The sequence below is a fragment of the Cucumis melo genome, chromosome 10, assembly GCF_025177605.1.
Source record: "Cucumis melo cultivar AY chromosome 10, USDA_Cmelo_AY_1.0, whole genome shotgun sequence".
NCBI lineage: Eukaryota > Viridiplantae > Streptophyta > Magnoliopsida > Cucurbitales > Cucurbitaceae > Cucumis > Cucumis melo.
Window position 1 is genome coordinate 5,362,481 of NC_066866.1, and position 27,523 is coordinate 5,390,003.

The window sequence follows — 27,523 nt, forward strand, 5'->3', positions numbered from 1 at the left end:
GATTATGAAATGTAAATGGTGGAAAACTTTTTTAAGTTGGGGAGAAACTGAGCTTTCACCATTGTGGTCCTTTTGTTTAAACAAGCTCAAATCTAGGACCAACTTAATGGTTGTACTAATCGAAGTGTTTCTTAATGACAAGAAAAAGAGATGTTCATACTCATTGAAAGGACTGACCCTTTTGTTTTTTCAATTTGTACTTTAGAACTTGGAATAGGTTTATTGTGCCTGTAGTTTTATGAGTGGTTTTTGTGGGGTTTGATGTGAAAGTTTTTAAGTTCTTAAGTGAACGAATTGAAAATGCATCTTGTAATACTGCTCAAGCAATTTTCAGTTGATGTCTTTACATTGGAACAGAGGCTAGCTTTACATTTAATATTATCCTTGTATCTACATTGATATGATATTATCTATCTACAAAAATTTAGCTCAATTGACATTTGTATGTACTTGAGAATCAGACTTCTTACCTCCACTCCTATATCTGTACTAAAAAATATTTTGTTTTGTATCATTTACACGAAATGCTTTTACTATTGTGATGTATCATTTACTCCAAAAATTAGACTATTTACTCTTGTATGTACTTTTTCATTTTTAGTAACCTTTTTACATACTCGAAAAGAATAAGTTAGACTATTTGTATTAGAAATTTGGTTGTTAATTTTTGATTAATTAGTATTTAAGAATGAATTATTTAATTTTCTTATTTTATTGTAAGATTAGAAAGCAGCCACTTTAGAGTTGTTAGCTGGAATGACGAATTTATTTTGAGGTTTTGTTGTTCAGTTAGTGAGTCGTGGTCAGGGGCGACACTCCCTGGGTAGGGGTTCGGGGGCAATTGATGATCAAATATAGATAGAAAACGTAAAGTAAAGAAAACTAACACACAAATTTACATAGTTCACGGGTTACTAACAGGGGTGTTAACTACGTCTACAAGCAGAGAGATAATAATTCATTATATTCTGACCATATGGTTTTGAGAAGTGCACTATATTACTCTCTTACCCCCAAAACTTACATGGTATTCTTATGTCATATTTTTGTTATTTACGATTTTGATATTAGGTTTTGAAACGTGTGCTATAATAACAATCTAACTTTTAGAAGTGTTTTATTTGTAATATGATCTCGAGATTTAGAGAACTGTTTATAAACAATCCTCTAATTTGTAATTTGAATTGTTCTTTTTAATAACAAACTACACAAATTTGTGTGTCACTTCTCTTATGCTTTAAGTTTTATGTTTGTATTTAATTGTTGATTCGCGACCTTGTAACAAGGAGTGTTTGAAATAGAACTTTGTTCTTGCCCTTCTCTTGGCTCTACTGAGATGAGAATGTTATTCTAACATCAACCTTCATGGCAACACTAAAACCTCTGGAAAAGCATTGTTTGTGACGAGCGACAAAGAAAGACCATTGAGAAATTGTTTGGTCTTAAGCCATGTTACATGTTCAATGCTCTTTTTTAATGTAAAATTTACAACCACTTGCTTATTACAACTTAAATATCGTTACTCTCATTTTTTCTCTTTGGATTTTTCATTTATCAGATAAAATTAGAAAATTTCTCTCTATTTAAGGATGGATTTTCCTTTTTTGGTCATGGATTTGGTCTAATGCCTTTATTCATTGCGTCCATCATGTTGGTCTTACTATTTTAGAGTTAGTTTCTTGTTGAACATTTGATAGGAACTAATTTATCATTATTTGAACCGAATCAAACACATGGCATTAATACTATTTATGCACCTCAGTTAACTCTAAGCCAATGGACTTTGGCAATAACATAAACTTTATTTAAATAATTGACAACAACTTCCACAACTAAAATTAGTTTCGTCTTTTCCTTGGGATATTTCTTTAATTTAGACATATTTTATATGGAGCAAAAAGATTATTGATTGGTGAGATGTCTTCATCTGCTCATCTCTTATGTCTTTGTCTTTGTAAGTCTTTGCAACTTTGGATGGGTAACTAAGTTGTAAGCAAATTACTTGTCCACATAGGAAAGTGATTGGGGAAAATGTCACTTGCATAACTCCAATCCAAAAGGCTTTTCTTTTTATGGAGAATGTGATTTTTTTTTTCCTTTTAAATATCTTAATCTAAAGGTGATTTAACCCATTTGAACTCTTTTTTTTTTTCAGGTCAAAAAGTCACTTCTTCTGTGCCTCCATCTAAATGGTGTATTCAAACCACAAAAGCTTGCTTGTTGAGGTAATGCCATGTGCTGCCTTTACAATGAATTGGGTTGGTGTGGATCCAATTGCAAGTTAGATTGTGAGTTTGAGATAGACTTGAATGTTGCTTGCTCAAATTGGAGTCTATGGAATCTTGTGTTTGAAAATCTTTTGTGCCATTTGGATTATTTATTGGAGAATATAGGTGAGTTTGATAATCCTAACACAGAGTAGTTCAAGATTCGTGTGATAAAGTTTTAATTTCTTGTTTCATGTTTACAATAAAAAAAACAAAAAAGTTAGTGAGGAATTTGTAAAATATTGTCTTCGAAATTTTGTATTGTTTGGATTACTTATAGAGCATAGGTGAGCTTGATTTTCCTAATACAAAGTGATTTAGTTTTCGCTACTTACAAGTAAACTCATTTTTCATTTTTTTTTCAATTTTTAATGTATATTTCTAGAGAAATGTTAATTTTGGTTTGAAAATTAATAGGTAAGTTATGCAACTAATTAAGGTAATAGAAAATAGTAATTTTATATTGGAAAATAAGAGTGTAACTAAACTTTAATTTTTTGTTTTGAAATTTTTGTTATATTTTGTTAACCTTAAATTAGGGGAAAAGATAATATCGTATAGATCCTACTTAGTAGATGATTAGAATACGGTGATATTAAAAAATGGGTAAAAAAGAATTTGAAACTATTGGAAAAACGAGTTATTTGTTCTTGATTTTTAGGTTTTTTTTTTTTTTTTTTGCTATGATACAAATGAAGTTTGACCAAAAATTTAAAAAGGTTGACACGTTTTGACCAAAGATATCGTCGGCTAATTTGGCAGCTCTATAGCAATGAGAAATTGCTTCTTTAGAAAATTGAATATAGTTGAGAAGGAATCATTTAACTTTATGGTCAAAGTTCTATAGGTTCATCTCCCAAATGTAAAAAAGGAAATGCAAAAATAATTAGGCCATTCTAATTGGGTAAGATTGCAATTAGAATCAATATCTCTAATCTTTAATAGAATACTTTGCAATAATTATAATTTATGAATAATTATAAAAGAACACTATTGAGAGTCCAATTGTATTGTATTAGCCAAAGTTAACAAATAAATTTTAGGTTAGTTCTTTTTTTTTTTTTTTTTTGAGTTTTAAAAATATATATCTTTAGTGTTTTGAGTTTATAAAAATAGTTTTAAAAGTTTCCTGAAGTAATTTTGTTTGGTTTTTTTAAAAATAATTGTATAATATTTAAAATTAGAAAAAAAATGGTTTTGAGAGAGGATATGGTTTTTAAAAAATTATTTTTTTACAAAATGTCGTATAATTATTTAAAATATAGTATAAAATTATTCAAGGAACTTTTTAAATCGAACTTATAGGCTAAAAAACTGCATTTTGAAAATGAAACTCATGATTGGAAGTATAAAATCATGACCACAATAAATTTAGAATTTATTTTATTTCTTTTTGAGCTTTTAAAATTTGAAAAAAAACTAATGGAAAGCATGTGGTGATATTGAGTAGTGAGTGGTTGATATTGACTTTTTGTTTGATTAACACAAAATTTGGGTAAAGACTAAAGCACTTTCAGTTGGTTCAATACTTTTTTTTTTCTTTTCTTTTTGTTTGCATTTTAAGTAAAAACTAAAAAAGTGTTAAATTTGCATTTTTAACCAAAACCCACAAATCTTCATTACTATTATTATTAGTAGTAGTATTACCATTTTAATTATGTCCCCTTTGAATCTATGGAAGAGCTCAACCAAGCTTTCATGTGAGCCATTCAATATAATCTCATTTTGTCAAAAGGAATTTCATTGACCATTGGAAAATGTTCACAATATTCCCATCTTTTCACTTATTTATTTATTATTATTTTGCAAACAAGTCTCAACATGTTGAATGATTTCTAATATCGTGGGATATGAAGACAAATAATATACGTACTCATCTATCTCTCGGCGTATGGTTTTTTAAAGAAAATTTGATTACACTAAAAAGTAGATTTTTACCCATATGAACGTAACTCGATTAGAATAGCGCTTTTACGATCAATTTTGAAATTAGTGGTTTCATTTCTCTATCTACACTTCAATTACCATACTTTTGCACAAAAGGAAAAATTGCCAAGTCCATAAATTATAAGAATAGTAGAAAATTCAATTTTGACTTTAAACTTCTTCATTTTTATTAATTCTGACCTTAAACTTTCAACGTTGAAAATATCTTTGGGGCTTAGGCCCATAGCAAAAGCAAAGGTCGTAGAAGTGGCCCAAAAGTCATTTTCAGCCATCCCTTCATCAAAATTAAACTTTGATAGGTGCTACAATTTTTTTAGGGCTTTAAGTCAAGTGACCTAGTTTGGCTGATTTTGGGCCTAATTGGTTTATATATTATATTAAAGTCCTAATTGGACTAATATTTTCCAGAAAAGTTTAGCCCAAATTACTACACTACACATATTAAATGATTAAAAAAAGAAAAAAATTGGTAAGTAATACGTCAATGGCATGAAAATGGGGGATTTTTGAACCACGTAAGGAAAGAGCAACGGACAATTGCAGAATCCATTATACTCTTCGTGCGCTAAAAATTTTCTTCAACCGATCTTTAGAGTTTTGAAAATTGAAGACGAAACGACGGCGGAATCATGATGGAAGACGAAACGGTTGTGAAAATGGACAAGATTTTGAAAATCATTTTGATCGACGGCGGCGGCCACTAGAGAATCTGAATTCGTTGTTGAGTTAATTAATCGACAGCGGAAGGAATTGAAGAATCCAGCTTCTGACGGTGATGTGACGCCGTTTTCGTACCTGGACACACTTTTCGATTTTAAAATCGACGGGCGTGGCGACTGAGGGAATTCGTCGGCAACGGACAAGGAATTGGTGACACTTTGTTTGGAGTTTTTGAACGGCGGGACGGGCACGATGGAGACAGTAATAGAGTGGGGGATGGCGGAATTGATAGCGAATGAGAAAGTTCAGAGGAAGATTGTGGAAGAAATTAAAGAGACGGTTGGTGAGAGAGAAGTAAATGTATATATTAAATAAAATAGTGTATATTACAATAGTGCATTTTTTCCAATTATTGAAATTGAAAGCAATCTGATAATACACTTTTCAACTGAGATGGTATATATTAAATAAAATAGTGTATATCATGATATTATATATTATAATTTGAAGTTAACTGAAATTTACAATATTAAATACAATATTGTAACGTTTTGAACTACAAAGTTTTATCTAAAAAACTAAGGCAAATAATGTATACATTATGGTTGAAAGAATATCATGTGGTTGAAAAATAGGAAAATAATACAAAGTATATTTTCAATATTATGAAGTATATAGGAACATAAAAGTAAGGAAAATTTAGGAAACGTTTATAATTGAAATTAAAATTTTAACAACATTACAATCTCATATGCATTTAACGCGTTTCTTGAACTCTATTCTTGAAGGAATTATAATCTTCTTTGGTCGACCAACAACACATTTTACATTAAGGGGAAGGATGACAATCTCGGACACACTAAAACTAACGTAATTGTGCGATTCATTGAAAAATCCATCGAAGTATATTGCAATTCTGGTCATCCTGACAAACATATTACAAATATATGAAACTATTACTATATGCCAAAATGAATGTATTATGGTAAATAACAATGGGTATATATATGATTAAATATACTGCAATATTGTCCATCCGGACGAATGTATGTACTATGTTAATATGAAAGGTTATCTATTTATATACACAGAGAAGATAAATAACTACTGTAGTGGAATCTAAAAATCTAAAATACAGTAGATTGGGTATATATTTACATAAACAGAGAAGATAAATAACTACTATAACGAAAATTCTAAATCTAAAAAAACGGCGGTGAAGCTTTGTAATGTAAAGTAAATTTTTTGGTGGTTGAGGATTTCGACGGTGGAAGAAAGATTCGGTTGTGTAATAAATTTCCGACAGAAAAAAATATAATGATGGTTGATGACTTTCGGGAGTGAAGAAATTAAATATGGAAGAAATATCCTGCAAAAGTTAATCAAAAAATTGATCGACGAATTGATATAGATGAGCCAGCAAATGTGAGCAGAAGATAACAAAGGAAAAAAATGGAAAAATTAAATAAAGATATATATTTTTGGATAATATTTCCATATTAAAACATATATTATTTGATTATGAAGAGAGTGCATTTATACAAGGAGGAAAAAATGGGAAATGTTTTTTTGTTTATTTAACTCTTGCATATTAATTAAAAATATAAATAAAGAAATTATAATGTATACTATTATGATAACAATAATGTAATTAAGAAAATAAATAATTCAAAAATTCGAAAATAACATATATTAAATGTTAATTATAAGGATAAAATAATCCTAAAAAAAGAGAATTCCTATTTACTTTAAAAAAATTGATAATTTAAAATATCTCCAAAATTTCATTGCCAAATCTTTCCAGCAATCCACTAATCTTTTGAAAAAAATGTAAAGTTATTCACAAACTTATTAATTTCAATAAAATAGTATTGGACATATAACTAGTTTGATTACTGCAATAAATCGATTTTGAATTAACTTTGTTAGAGATTATAGGTTTTCTACAAAACATAGTGTCCTTTTGTGCTAGATTTTTATAAATTTCATATTATATATTTTATACAATCCATTGAACTCATAAGAGAAGTTATTTTTAACGACATTTGGAGAAAGAATTTAACCGTATTTAAAACGTTTATATATTGAAAATATAGATCAAAATTGATAATTTATTTATTTATTTCTCTTAAACAAAGAGTGATAAAAGATATTTTTGTTGCTACATAATTCAAAGTTAACTCATGAATTTAGTGTTTGAACTTTAAAATTTATGTGCTAAACAATCTTATTAGACATTTCTTAAAAGACATTTCTCAAAGTTTCTAGCACAGCTATATTCTAAAATTGGAAAAAGAATTACTTTCAAATAGTAGTGCACTTGCCATGATACAGCACTTGTTAGACTACATTTTTTTTTTCTGGGTGCACTTGTTTGTTGGATTACTTTTCTATGTCATATTTTATTTTTTGAAAAATGAAAATGTTTGTTGATATTTTATATTTTACCAAATAATAATAATAATGAAACATTCCTCTAAAGTCCGATGTTTGTTTTCTTTTTCAAAAACAAAAATCGAAATGGTTATCAACCATGGAACTTATAAAATGTGGAGGAGAAATATATTCAACCTTCTAATTACATGGGAGCTGTTGTTCTTTTCCCTCCAAAATGAAAATCTCAAATAATGCAATCTTTAGTGATGCATGTTATCAAGAAGTATTATTAGCTTGTAACTAAAATACCATTCTACAGAAGAAGAAAAAAATGGATTTTCTTTAAATTCACATAAGAATCAAGTAAGGAAGGTTAGTGACTCTAAGTATAAGGCCTAGGCCAATATGGAAATCAGTAAACTCAGCAAGTGTAAAGTTGAAGAAAGTATAAATACCATAACCAGGCTTTCACCAAAAATCTCCGCATGAACAAACACCATCTTTGAAATGGTGAAAACGTTTCGCATCTCGAATAATTATTTCCCTGTCGACAAGCTTCGATATTATCTTTATCGCCGAATGACAATTTACGCAAGCTCGGAGATTCTTCGTTATTCTAAGTGTAGTTCCAGGAGCAGTACTGACTATACCATATGCAACTGCAAGCCTCTCACTATGGTTACAAAGAGTTTCCTCAATCTCCTCATGATTCAAGTCATGTAGAACAGATTCCATATGAGGAACATAACCAGCTGCTTTTAATCTTTTCTCTAATCTATCAAGCTCTTCGAAAATTTCCTTTGATCTGGGATGTGATCTATCTCCAACATGAAACGTTTCGAGACTTCCATTGATCTCGATAGAACTATGTCCTAGATCCTTGTTCAGTCCTTTTTGTGTCATCATTAATCGAACGTTAGCCACATGAGTCCATAAATGGGCAGAAGCATAGAGGTTTGAGAGTTGCACATAATGCCCTGTATTATATGGATCTAATATGAAAAGTTGTTGGGCAGCAATTTCTCCCAACCTTACTTCACGATGGATCTTGCACGCACTCAGAAGAGCCCCCCAAACAGTAACTCCAGGTTTAATTGGCATGCTCATAATGAAATCGTAGGCTTGGTTCAAATAGCCTGCTCGTCCTAGAAGATCGACAATGCAAGAATAATGCTGGTGATGCGGTTCAATTCCATGGTTTGGCATCTGGTGGAAAAGCTCCCATCCCTCTTTTACAAGACCTGAATTTTTGCAAGCTGTGAGAAGACCAATAAAAGTTCCATCGTTTGGAGAAACTCCAGCTTGCTTCATTTCATTGTAAAGGCGGATGGCTTCTTGTCCATGACCATGCAATCCATATCCCATAATCATTGCACTCCATAAGACAACGTCTTTATTGGCCACTCTATCAAAAACGCAACGAGCCAAATATATGCTTCCGCATTTTGCATACATATCTACAAGGGCCGTGTTCACAAAAGTATCATCTCTGTACTCACTCTTAGAGATGTAACCATCCAACCATGTTGCTAGTTCAAGAGACCCGACTTGAGCACCGGCTAGAATAGCAGACCTCATAGTAATAGAATCAACCCTGATATTTTTCGAAATCATCTCGCGAAATAGCTTGATTGCTTCTTCACCATATCCATTTTTTGCATAGCCAGAAATCATAGCATTCCACAATATCAAATTCGGTTTTTCCATCCGATCAAAGAAAAATCTAGCAACTTCCACCAATCCACGTTTTGCATACATAGTAGTGAGTGATATCACTATGTCAGGTTCAAATTCTAGACCCAATTTAGTCACTAAACCATGAATGGACTTTCCTTGTCCCATATCTTCCACGTCTGTATATGCAGTCATCACACTAACAAGGGCAATCCAATCAGGCTTTACATTACATTGTCTCATTTCTTTGAAAACTTTCAATGCTTCCATGGGATCACCATTCTGAACATACCCAGAAATGATGGAAGTCCATGAAACGACAGTTCTATCATGCAGCTTATCAAACACAATCCTAGCGGATGAGGTTTGACCAAATTTAGCATACATTGACACAAGACTATTCTGCACAAAAACATTTGATCCAAAGCCATATTTAAACGTGTGACCATGGATTTGTTTACCTAGTTCAACTGACGTTCCACCACATGCTTTAAGCACATACAAAAATGTGAAGCAATTTGGGTGCACCTGTGATATTTGCATATCCATATACATTCTGATAGGACCACCAACAATATTCTTTTGTGCGTAGCCCTTTATGATGGCATTCCACAACGGAATATCCGGTTCGGAGACTTCGCAAAATGCCTTGTGTGCATAGTTAACATCTCCAAAATGCAAACAAGCATTGACAAATTTGATCACCAAGTAACGGCACTTGTGTAGTCCAGACACAATTAACTGGACGTATACTTGATCCAAATGCTTCCTACACGATGAATTACGACTTAGTTGTGCAAAGAAGATGTGGGAAGGGAATTGAAGTTGAAGTGAAGATTGTCATCATCCATATGATGTTGGGGGCTTGATGAAACAGAAAAAAGTTCTGATACAAAACTCTTAACTCACCAATTCAACTCAAAAACCTAAGCTAATGGGTGAAAGACTTATTTAATATAATATCTAATACTCCCCTCACCTATGGATTGTAAATATGAAGAAAGACCCAACAAGTGGAAACCAATATTAATGGGGGAGGAAACAATAATGCAGGGGCTTGAACACAAGACCTCCTGGATCATCTGCTCCCATACCATCTTAAATCACCAACTCAACCCAAAAGCTTAAGTTGATGAGTAAAAATAAATTTAATATAATATTTAACACAAACAAGTTACACCACTATTGTTACTTGTAAGTTGGGAAATAAAAGTTTTCTTGGGCCATAAAAGGGGCATAGAAATAACATGTATTCAATAAAAAACAAAAATTAATAGAAAGAAATAACTCAAAGGCATTGGGTATAAACATCCCATGGAATATTAGGTCCAATTAAGGCCTATTAGATAGCCTCAACGGGTTATTAAACAGGAAACGAGCTTACCTCTCTATTTTGAAAAGCTATAAACTCTAGTGAAAGCAATTGGGGACTAAAATCATAAATTTGAAAATTTGTTATAATAATCCCAGAGTACATGAACATCCAAGAACTGCCCGAAAAGGGTGGCCCCTTTGGTAAAGGCTTGAAGTCTGGTCATACCAGCTTAGAGGCCCCAAATTCGAACCTTTGAATACCTTGCGCGGGCACAAGACTCGGGTGTAGTGAAGCATAGCTCTGACTCCCAATTATCAAAAAAAGTAATAATAACAACATCCAAGAGCTACAGAAAAAGGGGTGGAGTACATTTAATCAAGAGTATCAAACCTAAAACTACCCACACTCACCCAAGACAAAGCATCAAATTATCAAATAAAAATGTGTTGGAAGCCACAAATCAAATCAGACGATGTTCACCTACTCAGAACACTAAATATTCTACAGATTTCTAACATGAAATGGTACACAAACAGGTGATAATCTCAAGTGCTCAATCCAAACCACCCTATAAAACAACTATTATTCAATATATATTACTCTTTCACTACAATCAATATTGTAACTACATGTTCTACTCCATTACTGGCATTTAAACACGAGTCATACGACCAGTAACAATAATGACGAAACCAAATCCAGCTGAGCGAATTCAAACCAAAAACACTGATTACTTCCAATCATAAAAAAATCCCAAGAAAATAGAAAGTGAAAATGGAATACCTCCTCAATGAAGCCTCATGCGAGGTTATAGTCGACTTTGAGAGAGCTGATGAGAGTGACGACAACAAGAGAGAAAGCGAAAACGAATGCAAAGACATGGGTGGAAGTGCGAGGAGCTGCAAAAGCCAGCACCGTCAGATCCCTGTCTCTCCGGTGAGGAGATTCTCCGGGGAAGAAAATTCCAATGAAATTGTGCAATTGCAGCAGTTAGAGGGGCGGTGGGGATATGGCGGCGGCCGGCGAAGTTGGACCCCATAACCGTTGGAACTGATGAGAAACGCCATCGCTTTTTTCACTCCAAAAAAATCTCTCCGTTTATCAAATAAAAAAAAAAAGGAAAAATCATACAAAAGAAAATTGAAATTATTTAAAAAATATATAGAAATTTATATTAAATTTTGCTCTAAATAGTTTTTTTTTTTTTTTTTTTTGCTCCATTTGAAAATTCCTTATAAAAATTGGGTTTTTCTGAAAAAATACAAAAAGAAATTATTTAACCTTAGTTAAGAAAAACAACAAAATTTTATTACACCTACTTTTCTAAAAAAATAATAGTTTTTTTTCGTAATTTTAAAAATAGCAAAATAACGAATACTACAATTCATCAAACTATCTCTATCTAATTTGAAATATATATATATATATATATATATATATAGTAAATAATTTCATTTTTTTGTGCATAATTTCCGTAGTTTTTTTTTTCATTTTTGAAAATTTTCTTAAAAAAACTAATAATAAATTTTATATATCTTTTTTATCTCGATTTAAAAAATTCAATTTTATTTAATGGTTAAAATTAAGAACAAAAAACTCTAGTGGCCACATTTGGAAAAAAATTCTAAAGGGTATATTGAAACTACATGTAATTAAAATGGATGTTTAAAAAGAACTCACTCGATATTTGGATCCACTAACAATTGAAAAAGTTTATTGTATCGGTATTCATGTTATCTCACATTTCTCATCTCCTTGTTTATATTAACTTATATTTTTCATTTTATTATTAACGTCAACTCTGACTTGATTACTCTTTCATGCAAGAATTTTAAAAAGACATCAACCTCAATTTCAATTTAGTCATTATAATTTCAAACAAAAGTCATATTTATTCAATTTGATTTTCAAATATTTAATTAATGACAAATAACTAATCCTAATAATACTCATTGTTTAAGTTTTTTTTTTCTTTTAAAAAATATAATAAAACGACAAAATATTTACGCTATATTGAATAATTTAAAAAAAAAACATAAACTAGGGTGGAAAATACAAAAAATACTCTGTCAACCACTATCATGATTTAGTTTTTTATAGTCAAATCTAAACGATTTTTTCTCAATATTAGATACACGATCGTTTAGATTTGATCATTTAGATTTTATTCAAATTTCGGTACACGATCGTAAATTTGATTACACGACTATTTCCTAATCTAAACGATTTTTTAAATTATTATTTGCTACACGGTTGTTTAGATTTTACTTTTTTTTTTTTTTTTGTACAAGACCGTTTAGACTTGGAAACGATCTAGTTACCCAAATCTAAATGACGTTTTTTTATAAGTACACAATTTGAACTTTGGGAAAAAAAGGAGACTATGGAAGAAAAAAAACCAATAAACAAAAAAGACCGATAAAAAGAAAGGGCAAATCTAAAATATTTTAAAAAATGGTCACCTACATTGACTTTTTCATTTTGTTACACGCGCCTTGTATATTTTGTGGTTTATTATATTTATATTTAAAGTCTACCCACAAAGATATTCTTCAAGCAACACAACAGAAAGTTGATACGTGCAGACATGAAATGTTCAAACATAAGTTGTTGAATTACACCACCTGTTTGCCCACAGGAAATGAAGGGCATAGAAAGGAACTCTTGAATAGCATCAATGGAGAGTTGATCCTTTTAATTAAATCCCTAAGAAAATTAGGTCTGTCTTCAATATATAATATGGACCAGAACATATAAAGAGTTTATTTTTCTGATTAAGAAACATCTACCAATTCATAAAAATACAAAGATGCGAAGAGCTAGAGGTAGAAGAAAACGTGCACATGGAAGAAATGGAAACTCTGAAAACTATATGAACAAAAGAAATTAATCAACCAAATAATATTAAGAAAAGCTGCAAAAAGATGATTCTTGAGGCAGCCATGAGGATGAAATCATGGAGCAAAGAGGAGGAATAACAAGTTAAAAAGACAATCAATTAAAGCATTTATATATCCAGCTGTTATTTGAATGGTTGTCTCTTTCTGAAAAAGTGACCGTTGAAGCTTCAACGTTAAGCTGACCGTTGATGGAATTTCGAGGATATATATATATATATATCAAACCTTACTTTTCTCTTCTTCATAGAATCTCAAGGCTTCAAACACACAAAATTAAAAAAAGAAATCCTTCAAGAATAAGCCTAGTTCCTTCTTCTTCGTCCCCTTTTTTTCTGTATATATAATCTCATCTCACACATATTCTTCCTTCCATTCAACTCTCTCCTCTCTCTCTTTGCTTGTGATCAGAGATGGGTTTGGTGGTGGTGATCTCTCTACCATTAATTTTCTTCTGCTTGTTGCTTGGTTTCGGATGTTACTTTCTAGGTCGAGCAAAAGGGAGACAAGACATACGGACTAATGCGCAGATATTCGGTGTTCCCACGCCACCACCTGGTAGTGGTGCAGCTCATTCGCCATCGTCACAGCAGCCGGTTTTCAAACCTGAAAATACCACCAATGTTTGATTAGTAGTCAGATCTAAGTTCAATTCTTCACTGTACTACTGTTTGTGACTTTGTGTATGTAAATTCTGTGCTATGAGTTTAAACTTCAATACTCTATGGGTGAATCATTTTTCCAGTTATATTGTATGTCCTACAAGTTTTTGTGCATTAAATCAAATAGACTGACCTTCAAAGTTCGCTGCCATGATGATTCCTCAACCCTTTTGCAGCTGCAATGCTTGATTAAGAACCCACAAAATATTTGGAATCAATCAATATGAAAGGACAAATAACATACACCGAATCAATTGCATGATTTTATAATTGGCTCAATGTATTATACAATGAAGAATAGTTTTTATCTGCCGTTCTTTTCTCTCCTAGCATCTCTTGGTAGCTAAGGTATTGTAATGCATGAAGGTAAGAAGACCAGAGACCAAGTAATGACGGTTGTTTTTTCACATGAATCAACAGGTTTAGAGTTGTTTCGTAGTCTCTATTCCTGGAGGAGATTGCGGTGGGACAGCATATTCATGCCACTTGTTGGCGTCAATTTTCAGGGCCTTCCTTGCAGTTGCTTGGTAGTTTTTACTTCTTCCTAGCCTCCTTGATGGAAGAGATTGAGACGCAACGGCTTTGCTCGAGTTACTGCTAGTGATGGATGATAAAAATTTATCCTTTGATTGTGTTGCAGAAGCAGATGCAATAACAGAATCGAAGATGCCACTCTCCCTTAATCCCTGTATGATCACCTGAACCATAAATAGATTGGAAAATTATCTAACTGGGTGCAATAAGTTAGATATTAATCCAAAGTGAACTTTGTAACTGAATTGGTTTTAAATGAACAGTTAAATGACTTTTTAACTCTTTCTAATTTGTCACTACAGATATCAAATAAAAGTCTTACCATAGGAGCATTGATTCGTGTTAAAATACCCTTCTTCAACAACTTGATTTTTATGTCTTTGTCGCCCCACACTACGTGTTCTTGATACCTAGTAAAGAAGCAAATCTATCACAATCCAACGACACAACGGAGAAAATATTTTTTTCATAAAGAGAAATACCAGTTCCTCATTTCTTCCTGGGTTGCAGTGGAAGCAACTATGAATGCCTGCAATGCATATATTGCTTAGACATTTAAAAATGATGGGATGAGGTCATCAAAAAGAAACTCTTAAGTTCTGGATGAATTTTTGTATCATGAAAAATTTATTCCTATACCTAGGAAATTTTAGACCAAAGAATAAATAAATAAACAACTACCTCATGCAAAATGGCACTTAGAAAGAGGATAAAAGTTGTCCAATAATCTCATGTACATAACTTTTCATTACTAACAATTAACATTTAAATATAACGCAGGCCCAGCTCTCAAGAATAGTTTTACCAGCAATCCACAAGTATAATCACTTCTTTAACGCAGCAAATTTAAGCAGTAACTACAGAAAATATCTCTTCATCCACATCAAATTAAAGTATTGGTTCAAACTGAATTATGACTTGCATAACCCTGTTCAAGAAGCTTTGCACGTGGACAGAAGATCACATGCTACAAGATCAGGAAAAACGGAACTCACAGCTCTATCAAATTCCAACATGAAGCATCTTTTAACATCATCTTTGGTAGGTTTACAGCCGCAGCGGTCACGTCTAGAGGTCAAATCAGAAAATTTTGCATATGTATAGTGCAACACGGCAGCTTCCTCCAATTTAATCTCACTGGCAGATATTTACACGAACATAGTTAGCACTGTAAAAATAGTTATCCCAAAACTTCAAGGTCACATGTACACGAGGTATGTTTTCAAATATAGCAAAATGAGCTAACCTTATTTACAATTATAACAAAAACTTAGTTTCTATTTGTGATGGACTGCGATAGGTACAGATAGACATTTACTTTAGTGATAGACACCGATAGATGTCTATTGGAATCTATCGCAGTCTATCGTTGATAGAAAGTAAGAATTTGCTATACTTGTAAATATTTTCAATGGTTTTGTAATTTAAAACAATTTTCCAGTAAACAACTTACTTAGGGGTTTTCATGTAATTATGCCATCTATGTGCACCATTCGGACGAAGATGGTCTTGAACTCGAGCAGCCGATTTCCCATTTCCATAAGTCAGAAAGTAATTTGGGTTACCACGAGTTGATTCTTTGTACATGCCAAAATATGTATCTTTGGGCAGGTGGTCAAAATTTTTCTTGAACATCGAGACCTGAGTTCAAAAAACAAGTGTGCAAAGAAAAACCGATGGCACAAGGAATGGCCATGGCAACAGGAAAAATATAAATATATATATTGTACCAAAAAAAAAAATTATGAGCATCCAATATAAGCAACAGAAACCATTTTGCCAAACTATAGTAGTTCCATGCAGATTTTAAATTTCAATGTTTGTGTAGCCCTTTGCAAATGCACAAGTGCAAATGATGGTGGATAAGCAATTGAAATTTACAGCCAAACAGCTCAAATAAGTAAGAGAGAGGGAGGGTTAGTGAAAGAAACTACCTCAGTAAAAGGTTCCTTTATATCATCTCTTTCAACACTGCTTTCCTATGTAACACCAAAATTACAATTAGATTGTGACTCACAACAAAGTCAAATTGTAGAAGAAAGTTAGTGTTGACAAGTTCAAGTAACTTCATCATTTCACAACAAAAATAACAAATTAGAAAATAAAAAGATAGAATGAACACATACATAATTAGGAAAAATAACCATATCAACATTTCCAGGCACATCAAGCAGCAATTGCCTCAGGGAATACTCCTGAGCACCAGCTGGGTGTACCAACTCATCAGTATCAAGATGAATTATCCAATCCATGCCAGCATCCTAATGTTTTAAGGAGAGAAAACACTAAACAGCACAAGTTAATAGTGATACATTAGAGAATAAGCTATCATCATAGAGTAATGCCAATAAGAAGAACGCTTTCCATACCCTTGCCATAATGATGGCCATCTCCATATTGAGAGATTGCTTCACAAATAGTTCGTAATTGCAAGGTTTGTAAAAGAAACCAGAAAGCCATGTTTCATTCCAGATCCGACTGAGGACAGCAAAAAGAAACAAGACATCCACATGGAAACAAGTTGAGAAAGAACAAGATATAAAATGTTGATAACAATACTCTTAAATAAATATGATAATCCTTTTCCCCTCAAAAGAAAGAGACCCTCCACTTGTCCACCCCTAAATTAGTGATATATATGTGGATATTTCAGAAAAGCTGGATCATCTATTTGCTCACTGCCGGCCCTAATATCCACAATTGTTGGCGTAAGCTTCTTATTCTTAATATCGACAATTGCATAAACTTATGCTTATGCAAAAAAAAAAAAGTGTACATGCGTTGGATTAGACTGGGATTATTCTTTGTAATTAATACCAGCATCAAATAAAAAATGGAAATTAACTACTATAAAACCAAATCAAATGTCAAAGACTGGTCAAAGTTAACAGATAAGTCTCAGCTTGATTCGTTTTTTCAATCCTACACAATTGGTTCAGTTTTCATCTACACACCCTCACAAGAGAAAATGATCATGAACCAATAGCACATCTTACTTAACTGGGTTCTAGAACTTCCAATCAGACACTCTGATATTTCTAAAGAATATCAAAGAAATGAGCACTTCTTTGATTTCGTTTAATGCGACATTTCCTTAAACGAAAGTTGTTTCTTATAATTTTTATAGTAAAAAATGGCAGAAGTTTTACACCTTTTTGCCTGCTGCTCCTCTAACTCTTTTGTTCTGAATATCAACCTCACTCCCTGCAAAGCCATGTCAAATCCATGCTTAACAATTGCAAAAAACTCAAATACAATGAAGATTGGCTCCAACTAGGAGTAACTAGAGAGCAATTGCACTCACATGAATTGACTCCAAAACTCTAGCCACGTCAGGAGATGCAGCTTTTCCCTCCACAAAAAGTAGGAAGGTTGAAACCCCAATGACTTTGTGATAGAACATCCAAGGCAAGATTTGCTCTAATCCTGCTGACGTACTTGTTGTAATGCATATCTACACATCAGGAGGGAAAATGAAAGAAACACAACAAAGAAAGAACAAAGTTTATGTACTAATTTCCATCAAAGTCGGCATAAGGAAGCCTCAGAATTCCCATCAGAAAACAAATATTGTTATCTCAAACAAACTCCTTTCCCTTTCTTATCAGCCATCGTAGGACAAACGGAAAAAACCCACCTTCACCTTCATAAATCATAACCATTTCTCAATTCTTAACTCCATTCCACATATCAATTAATTACCAACATAACTCATAAATCAACATCACGACACTAAGTAAAACCCAAATTTCATGGAAAAAGAAGAAGAAGAAGAGCAATAGACCTTAGGCTTCAAATTTGATCCGCGATCGAACTTCCAGTCCTGATAGTACGGGAACGAGGGCGAAACACTCCGACCGAGATTGAGACAATCAGAGGCGGAAGGCGTGGAGTGGCGCGAAATCGGGGAGAGTGGGGAGGCTTCCATGCCGGGGAACTGGTAGGATCCCGGGGGGGACCAGCGAGTGGCGGGGTCGGTGATTCCGCCGCGCCATTGGAGGACAAAAGCAAGGGATGCGAGAGTGAGAGGGAGGAAGGTTAGAAGAAGAAGGAGTCTAGAAGTAGAGGATGAGGAAGAGGGCTGAGTATGGCGAAGTGGAGTCTGCAAGTGAGTGTAGTTTGGATTCGGCATGGCCGCCGGCAAGGATCCTTCGGAATTCCGGTTATGACTCTTCCGATAGCCGGGAAATTGATTATTGGTCTACTTATAAAAAACTATTATCGATTATGATATCCCAACTTTAACTAAAAGAAAAAAAACTTAGTATTAACAAAATTGTATTTAATACCATCAACCTCACTTTCTTGTCCATAACTATTAATTCTTTTGATGTGTAAAGTTTATATCATCGACCAAAAATAACTTTTTAAGACAAATTTTAAGGTCTTAATCTAAACAAAATTAAAAAAAAAAAATTATTATGGACAACAAAAATGCAAAAAGTATTTTCTATATTCTATAAATATTTTGGTTCATTTGTCTGGATTTAAAAAACCTCAAACAAGGTATTCATATGTTTCCAAGGATAAAAGATTTCGAGTTCAAATTTTCATCCATAATTATTTTTAAATTAGTAATTATTGTCAATACCTCGTTTTACTTTTACGTCTTATTATATATGTTTTTATAAGAATTGAAATACCGTTTAAATAAAAAAAAATGAAATATCGGCATTTTCGTCAACACATTTCAAACTATAAATTTAATTTATAAATGTTAATTTATAGAAAGTATTGATTTCAATAAAAATAAAATACTACTTAATTTGTATTTTGTTTCAAACTTCAAACTATATATATTTTTGTACCCTCAAATTCTTAAATATATTTGTTAAATGAAATATCAACGGTGAGTTCTTCATGTTAAAGTAAGATGAAACTTTGTAAAACGATTAGAAATCATTTGACACACTTAGTATAAATAATAAGTCTATAGTTAATAAGTTTGCGTTTGGGTTCTTATAAAGTTATTCAACAAACGTAAAATGTAGAGATAAACAAATAGATTAAGTTTCTCGATAAATATGAAATATATAAAAGTATTTTACAAAAATAATGAGTTATTTGATAAATATGTAAATTTCAATAATGTTTACTTTTAAATTTAAGTTGTTTATTCTAACTACTACGACACAGTACATATTTGTTAGGGTTTGGTTTGGTTTAATGGTGTAAAATTAAACGTTTTAAAACTCTAAATCAAACCAAATCGATCTACTGGTTTGGTTTGGTTTTTCGATATAAAATTAGACATGTTTTGTATTTGAAAAAACAAAACAAATATATAGTGGTTGGAGGTAGATTTTCTATTCAAAAGTATAAATCAGACCAAGGGTATGTACATACCATTAAAAATAGTCTATAACCTTATGTATTTTTAATATTTTAATTATTATGAAGTAGATATATTTATTGTTTAGAAAAAAAAAAAGATCAAAATGACTAATATTTCAACTAATTGAATGGAATAAAAATCTTATTTAAATTTCGTTTCAATAACTTCCAAAATATTTGTTTTCAGTACGTACTAAAAAAAACAGTCGAATATAATTAATTTTAACTAATATCATTCATAATATGCTTAAATCATATAAGATGCATTTTAAAGTTACACATTTGTTTTCTCATCGATAATAAAAATTAATGTATACATAAAACAAGCCTCGATGAACATTTTCAAAATTGTAGGGCTTGAATATCATCTTATTTAATATATTTTGCAATTGATAACGAATTACTTTATAAAGCAAATGAATCTACTTAGAAAAGCGTTGCAGTGATGCAACTAAGTTAGAACACGTCAAATGATCATGGTACTACAATAATAAGGACAGAGTCATAACACTGTATTGTTTCTTCATTGCTTTTGAGCTTGGAGCGAGCGTTACTATCTATTCATCTTTGATATTGAAGACCGAGGGTTTAGGGTTATATTTATGCACAACTTTACTATCACATTTACTGTTATGTTATTATTATAGTTGCATTTAGGGTCAAACATTGATAACAATATTAGATGTGTCAAATTCGTAAATCGAAGTAAACATGATAAAAATAATTCAATTATGTTTGATGATGGATGACCATTACGATTCATCAATTCATATAACTCCATTACAACTATATAAACTTCCATTGATACTAACATAGCAAACTTTGAAATCATAGAGTAAACTGCAATTCTTTAAATGAAAGCTATTCTCCTTCGTTTTTACTAAATGAAAGGAAGTAGAAAGTTTTAAATCATCAATCTCTTGATCTTGGTTGATTGTAGAACAAAAAGGGTAAAAAAGAAAGGAAAGATGAAGTAAATATATCCAAAAAAGAAGAATTACTATAAATATCTAAGAATTAAACCGTAAACAAATTATTAATTTGTTAATGGAAACAAATTATGGCCCATCCGTAGTATCTCTATCTAGGGCTTCCAATTTCCAAATATAATTCAAAGCCCTAAAAACGGATTGGGGAACGCAATTTCTTCTTCTTCTTCTTCTTCTTCTTCTTCAATCTCGTCGGTGCGCAGTCGATGCTCTGTGCTGTGGTTCTGGTCGGCGAGGAGGGCCATAGAGAGGGTTCAATTGTCAAACGCTCTCTCCCTTCAACCACTGCTCCGTTTCTTCTCCTTTCATGTCTTCAGTCGGTGGTTTGCCTTTACCTGCTCCTCATCCTTCAGGGTCTTCTAAAACCCTAGCCTTTCACTCCGGTTCTTCCCCTATATGCCTCCTTCCTTTTCTCCTTCTTTATTCTCAAAACCCCTGTTTTGATCTCAGGCCTTTTTCCTTGCAATTCCAATCCACTTTCAGACATGAGCGATTCTAAGGTATCCCCCCCTTTTTTCTTTTTCTTTTATTGGGTTTTTAAGTTTTTCTTTGTATTTTGGGTTTACTTTTGTAGAGTTTGGCGGTATGGAGTTGTTGGTTTTATTTGACAACCAGCATGCAGCAACTGCAAGTACTGCATCAAGTTTACTCCTTTACCTAAATGTTTATCTATTAAATATAATGTTGCATATGGGTCATCTTGTACAATTTTAGTGGTGCATCGAGAAAGTCATTTTGGTGACTTTCTATTCATCGCAACCAACGTAAATGCATGGCTGAATTATGTATTATACAATCGAGAGGAAACTCAGGTTGATTTTAGGAAGCATCTCAGCCAATGCATGGTCCATCACGTTGATATATGAAAACTTTCTTCGAGTTTAGATGGAGGTCTTATGTCTTTTGTCATTATTTTCTCAAATTATTATTAGATTTCAGTTTCGTTCTGTTACATGACTTGGTAGTAGTTAAGGGAAATTTTTATCGGTGGATTTTTACTGTTTGATAAAATGGATTTAAATAATGTCACTGTATTTGTTAATTATTTCTACATTGGTGTGTTTGAGGCCTCTGAACTCATGGACTTTTTTTTTCCATCAGGTTCTATTGTTCGGGTCTTTCACTGAAGACGAAACCAATTCATGGATGCCACCTAAGTTGAATGTTAGTCCCGGAAGGCTGGTTAACAATGTAAACGTGCAATTTGGTTCTCTGAATTTTACAGACGGAAAATCATCGGGCAGTTCTGCTGACAGTGAACTGAAAGGACCTTCTGGTTCCTCAACAGGATCCATTACTTTTGGGTCCACTGATTTAGCTAGGGACGATACTGAAGTGGAAATTGTCCAAAGCAGTAAAAGTCATTCTCCCCTGGAATCAGAAGCGCCAAAGGAGAATGGAAATAATTACAATTCTAGTAAAAACTTCTCTTGTTCTAATGGGGTGTCAACAACAAAAATAGATGACATCGATGCTTCGTCATTATGTGTATCAAATGGTCATCATAACAATTCTTTAAATCAGTTTTCAAGACTGATAGCAGAAGATATTATGGAAAATGGTAGTATTGATCATCTGCAAGAAAATGTTCTCAAAGAGAATTTCAGAAGGGCATCCAATGTCTCTGTTACTTCCTCCACTACGCTCCTACCTCGAGGTTTAATAAATTCAGGGAACCTATGCTTTCTGAATTCAACTCTGCAGGCTCTTTTATCCTGCCCTCCTTTTGTAGATCTTTTGAGAAACTTAAAGAATCGTGAAATCCCCAAGGTTGGTCTTTGCTCTTCGCATTATATTCTTGCAGCAATATGAAGAAAATACGAAGCAAGTAGAGCATGATTATATGTAAATATATGACAGACTCTTGAATTTTGACATTTTTTTTCAGGTTGGTTATTCCACACTAACTGCATTTGTAGAGTTCATATCTGCCTTGGAAGTACCTAGTTCAACTGTTCCGAATAGGGATGTGGCTGCTTTTGACGTTGGGAAGCCTTTTAGCCCTCTCATGTTTGATGGTGTTCTTAAAAATTTTAGTCCAGATCTACCCAGCGGTATCTTGGGACGTCCAAGGTTTGCAAACTTTTGCTAATATCTTTTTATTTCAATGCCGAATTCTTGTCCTTTGTTGTGCTTTCTTTTAAAATATTGAAATCCACAGTTAAGCTGAATATCAACATTGATAGAGTGGTCCTTTTCTTTTTCAGTATTGTCGTGTGATAGTATTCAAAATTGGCATATTGTAGAATTCTCTGCACCTTGTGCAGACATTCTTTCCTAGGAACTTTATTTATCTCTTATGAGATTATCTTGCAAATTATTTTGTCAACTTCCTTCCACATTGAGGTTCACATTAAGTTTCTAAATATATAATTTTTCATTTTTTGTTTTTTATTTTTTATTTTTTATTTGACAGTTAGATATTTGAAGGGTCAGATTTTTTAGTGGATAACTACAAGTTTATGTTACTACTAATTTTTATTTTGAAACGCTTAATTCACTGTAATTTTCTGAATTTATGTGCTTTTCTGGACCTAATTTTCAATGCTGTTAAGAGGTTAAATATAGTTTTGAAGTGCAAGTTCATATGCGTAGAACTTGTACAAGAAGTTTTGAGTATGGGTAAAAGGAAAAATAAAAGAAAAAAAGATATGTAAATGGGTTCCAACGTTCGATTTAATTATACTTTGTCATAAGTGGAAGAAAAGAAAGATCTATTGAAAAAAGTTTCAAACCCGTTCTATTTTTTTGCAGCTTTTTTGATAATTTTTCTACAGTCATTCACTTCCACTTTTCGTTTTAAGAAAAGTTTTTATTGGGAGTTCTATAAGAAAGAGACTTCCATTGCATGTCATTATGTCTATCGAAGTTTTAGATTCAATTATCACCTCTAAAATGCTTGAATGGATTAAATCTTAAATTCCTGTCATAATGCTTATCCAGGCAAGAAGATGCTCAAGAATTTTTAAGTTTTGTCATGGACCGGATGCATGCTGAATTGCTGAAGCTTGATGGAAAGTCTTCAAGTACCAATGGGGGTAAATCTTTTGTAGTTGCTTCTGCAGAAGATGATGAATGGGAGACAGTTGGGCGGAAGAATAAAACTGCTGTAATGAGAACACAGAGTTTTGTTCCTTCAGAGTTGAGTGAAATCTTTTGGGGGGAACTGGCAAGCATGGTGAAAGCAAAAGGTAGTATATGCTTTTCCATATACGGGCATGAAAGTCATGGGTGTTTGATCTGATTTTGTTTTGCTTTTGCATTTTAATGCAAATTGAATATTGTTGCAGATAATCATTTAGAAGTTAGTGTCTTTTGGAATTATTGTGCAGCTTACCAGTTAATTTGATATGTTTGGAACGTTTGGCAGCTACTTAACTTTCAAACTACTGCGGTTTGGCTATTTCTCTGTATGATCCATGTGTGCAATCTCTCCTTTAGATTAATATTATCTAAGCCATCGTGGTCTTCCCTGACTTTTATTTAGATGAGTTACACTGTTGTTTGGTTACATTGATTTTTTTCCATTCGGTTGATTCATTTGTTTGAGATGGCTCAAGTCTCCGTTTTTAACATTTTTAGGGGTGGGGCAATCACTCTGGTGGCTTCATGGATGGCCATCCGCAAGGATTATTATCTACTGAAGCTGAATGTTTTATTGCTTTTGAGATATTAACATACTTCTTCTTGATATCATCACCTCTGATACAATTTATGATATGGAATTGAGCAGGAAATAAGCCCTCTGGTACTCAACAACCATTTTTTTCACTGCACCTTGATATTTACCCTGATGCTGTTCGCACCATTGAGGATGCTCTACGTTTGTTTTCGGCACCAGAAACCCTTGAAGGGTACCGACCATCAGCTGCTGGGAAGGTATACTCTCCTGTATCTCACAGAACTCTCTTTCTTTGATCTCCCGCATGAATCTTCCATGCATTTTCTATCATTTTCTATTTACTCTGCCTCTTGCATTTATGACACTGGGCCAATCAGGATTTGGGATATTTCTTCTGCAGGAATGGATTTTACTCCATTCGATCACTTTTTAGATTGAAATTTTGGTTCCAAATTAGAAATTGGGTTTGTAAAGTTTTGATTTAGTTGAGTATGGACAAATTCTATTTATTTGTTTAATTTTAGAAACTTGTCCCTCAACAATCTGCTGGAGGTGTTCTTAATTAATAATAAATAATGGAATGGATATTTATACAAATTGGTTTGGTAATAGATGTGATTGATTTAAGATTAATTTTAGGTTACAGGTAGTTGGCATACATGGGATTGTTGAGATCTGTTTTTCTTCATGGATTATGTTTTTTTCATTGAAAGATTGTATGATTGTATCCAAGATTCTTGAGCACATTCTTCACTAAGCATACTTTTAGTTCCATATGTTTCTAAAATTGAGATATATTTTGTCTAGGCTGGTGTTGTTGCTGCTAGCAAATCTATGAAGATACAGAAACAATCAAAGATAATGATATTACACCTGAAGCGTTTTGGTTATGGAAGCCACGGAAGTACCAAATTGAATAAGCCTGTGCACTTCCCACTTGAGCTGGTTTTAAACCGCGATCTTCTTGTCTCATCATCCACAGAGGTATTTACAGTCCATCGTTTTTTAGATTATGGTATTTTACATTTGTCGGTTGAAATTGTTTGGTATCAGGGGTTCGTAATAGAGATAGATGGACTTTTGTTTGGGGAGGTGCTTCTGGTGTGCTAGTTTAGTTTCTTTGTTGTATTGTGGGGTATTTGAAATTTGGGGGAAAGATGAGATTTGTACCACTTTTTGATCCAAAAATAGAATTGTGGATTGGGGATTGTGTTTTCTTGCTCTCTTGCTATTGATCTCTTGCTTCCTTACCTCTTTAAAAGATCGCCCCTCTTTCTCCCTCTCTTGTCACTATCTTGCTTTGGAGTTTTGCTCTTCGACACTCGATCTATCTCTATGGTACTCGGTATCATTCTGTAACACAAACTGAAATGAAAAAGAGGAGAAGTTGGCCAAAGCTTGGTCGCGTGGTCTTGCTGGAGAAGAAAAGCAAAAGTTAAAATGAAAAGAGGGATAAGCAGGAAAACTCAAAAGATGGAGAAAGAGAAAAAAAAGAAAGGGGGTAGTTTTGTAAAATAGATTTAGGACGATAAGCCAGAATCAAAATTTAAAATTTAAAAAGTGGGCCAAAAATCATTTTGGGCTTGAGAAGTTGGTCTTTTAATCAATCATCTTCGTTTTAGAGTAGTCGAGAAATCAAGGAGGTGGTTAAGGTTTAATGCCTTCTCTGTTTGTATTGTTCCCTTTGTTTGTATCTTGGTCTTCTCTTGGATTGGAGTCTTTTCATAACTTTGTTTGGACTCCCATTTTCTGAGACATATTTTTCTTACTTTTCTGAGTCTCGTAGTTTCTTATTCTTGTAACGTAAGCTCAACGATCAATTAGAAAGATAGTCTGCTAATTGTTTGCTTTTTGAAATTCTTTCAGGGTAGGAAATATGAACTTGTGGCTACCATAACCCATCATGGAAGAGAGTCCTCAAAGGGACATTACACTGCTGATGTTCGATACCATAACAACCAATGGCTTCGATTTGACGATGCATCTGTCACTGCAATCGGGAAGAATAACGTCTTACATGACAGGGCTTACGTTCTCTTCTACAAACAAGTTTAATGGACGCAGAGTCTCCTTTCTAGATCTAATATGATATCAACCAACTTGGAGAATTCATTTTGAAGATAATGAGTTTGGTGATAATGTACGATCTGCTTTTATGAGGATGTTGGTTTTAACTTATTATCTATTCTTTATACGAACTTATTCTGTAGTTAATTGTATTTTTAACTTTATAAGCGATGTAATACATCTTTTGGCTATTGCTTAAAGAAGTTATTTTCTTAGATTTTGAAGGAATAGATTGGAAGAGAAGAAGCATCTCATTGATGATGAGTTCTTAAAGTTTAATTTAAATCTTACTCATAAGGGCTTTTTTGACATAATAATATAATAGAGAATGATGTTATATCTAAAATGGTTGGATTTTACCAGATTTCAATTGATTTGTAGGGAAATTACATCATTGTCTCATTTTGGTCATCTTGTTCAAATCTTAATTTTTCATTCCTTTTTTAGAAGCTAAGTAGACTTCACACCCTATTTCTGAAAATTAACCAAATAAAAAAAAGAACCAATGAAAAATAATCTTCCCCATCTATTGCCTTGATTTACACAATAAAATTCATTTTATGAAATTATGTATATATTTTCTTTTATCTTCAAACATTCATGTATGATTTATAAATTCAATTTGATTCACAGAGTTGGATCCTATAAATTTGAGTTAATGTTTACTTACATTTTAGTTCCAGTAAAGATAAGATGATGAAAGCAGACATCGAAGTCGTAGTTGATAGTAAAAATACTATGACAAATTTGTATTTACTTATTCAAAGGTTTGATTACAGTACCTAAAAAAAGTAGATAAATGAATAAATAAATAAAGAAAGAATGATTTGATAGGAGTAACTTTCCTTATTTTTCATCATATATTATATTTTCATGAACATAAAAAACTGAGGTGTGATTATGTAATATACCTTTTAGACCAACTAAAGCAAACCAAACTCAGAAAGTACAATAGGGACAATATATATGCAATTTGCAGCCACTGATTTTTCTTCTTCTCTTTGTGGAGAGTTCATATTCAAACTCCAAAGCTTTTCATACTCTAAAAACTAAACTCAAGTTTCTTAAAAAAAAAAAAAACTACGTTTTATAATAATAAAAAAAGCAACATTACATTCTCTAGTAGTACAAATAGTAGCAATACGAAAGATTATGTCAAAGTTTAAGTTACAACGGTCT

At 32.6% G+C, this 27,523-nt stretch overlaps 4 protein-coding genes across 5 annotated transcripts; 2 read left to right on the forward strand and 2 right to left on the reverse strand.

Annotated features, from left to right (window-relative positions):
- Window positions 1-5,514: 5,514 nt before the first annotated feature.
- LOC103488755 (pentatricopeptide repeat-containing protein At3g12770) lies at window positions 5,515-11,358 on the reverse strand. Of its 2 annotated transcripts, XM_017044691.2 has the most exons (3): window positions 11,023-11,358; window positions 7,706-9,693; window positions 5,515-5,799 (listed from the first exon to the last, which is right to left on the reverse strand). In XM_017044691.2, the coding sequence occupies exons 1-2, from the start codon at window positions 11,118-11,120 to the stop codon at window positions 7,719-7,721; spliced, it is 2,073 nt and encodes a 690-aa protein (XP_016900180.1). In that variant the 5' UTR covers window positions 11,121-11,358; the 3' UTR covers window positions 5,515-5,799; window positions 7,706-7,718. The 2 variants fall into 2 exon arrangements, with proteins under 2 accessions (XP_016900180.1, XP_008445864.1); XM_008447642.3 differs by lacking the exon at window positions 5,515-5,799 and having other exon boundaries at window positions 7,537-9,693.
- Window positions 11,359-13,117: 1,759 nt separating this feature from the next.
- Window positions 13,118-13,884, forward strand: LOC103488752 (uncharacterized). The gene has a single exon (XM_008447640.3). It carries the CDS (start codon window positions 13,550-13,552, stop codon window positions 13,763-13,765), a length of 216 nt encoding a protein of 71 aa, XP_008445862.1. The 5' UTR covers window positions 13,118-13,549; the 3' UTR covers window positions 13,766-13,884.
- Window positions 13,885-14,039: 155 nt separating this feature from the next.
- On the reverse strand, window positions 14,040-18,660 carry LOC103488753 (glycosyltransferase-like KOBITO 1). The gene is made up of 11 exons (XM_017044801.2): window positions 18,117-18,660; window positions 17,637-17,786; window positions 17,484-17,536; window positions 16,702-16,810; window positions 16,459-16,593; window positions 16,267-16,311; window positions 15,786-15,973; window positions 15,328-15,469; window positions 14,815-14,861; window positions 14,655-14,742; window positions 14,040-14,496 (listed from the first exon to the last, which is right to left on the reverse strand). Exons 1-11 carry the CDS (start codon window positions 18,462-18,464, stop codon window positions 14,221-14,223), a joined length of 1,581 nt encoding a protein of 526 aa, XP_016900290.1. The 5' UTR covers window positions 18,465-18,660; the 3' UTR covers window positions 14,040-14,220.
- A 2,055-nt stretch (window positions 18,661-20,715) lies between these two features.
- Window positions 20,716-26,608, forward strand: LOC103488751 (ubiquitin carboxyl-terminal hydrolase 24). Its single transcript, XM_008447639.3, has 7 exons — window positions 20,716-21,155; window positions 21,757-22,425; window positions 22,544-22,728; window positions 23,599-23,846; window positions 24,389-24,534; window positions 25,085-25,261; window positions 26,144-26,608. Exons 1-7 carry the CDS (start codon window positions 21,141-21,143, stop codon window positions 26,330-26,332), a joined length of 1,629 nt encoding a protein of 542 aa, XP_008445861.1. The 5' UTR covers window positions 20,716-21,140; the 3' UTR covers window positions 26,333-26,608.
- Window positions 26,609-27,523: the final 915 nt, after the last annotated feature.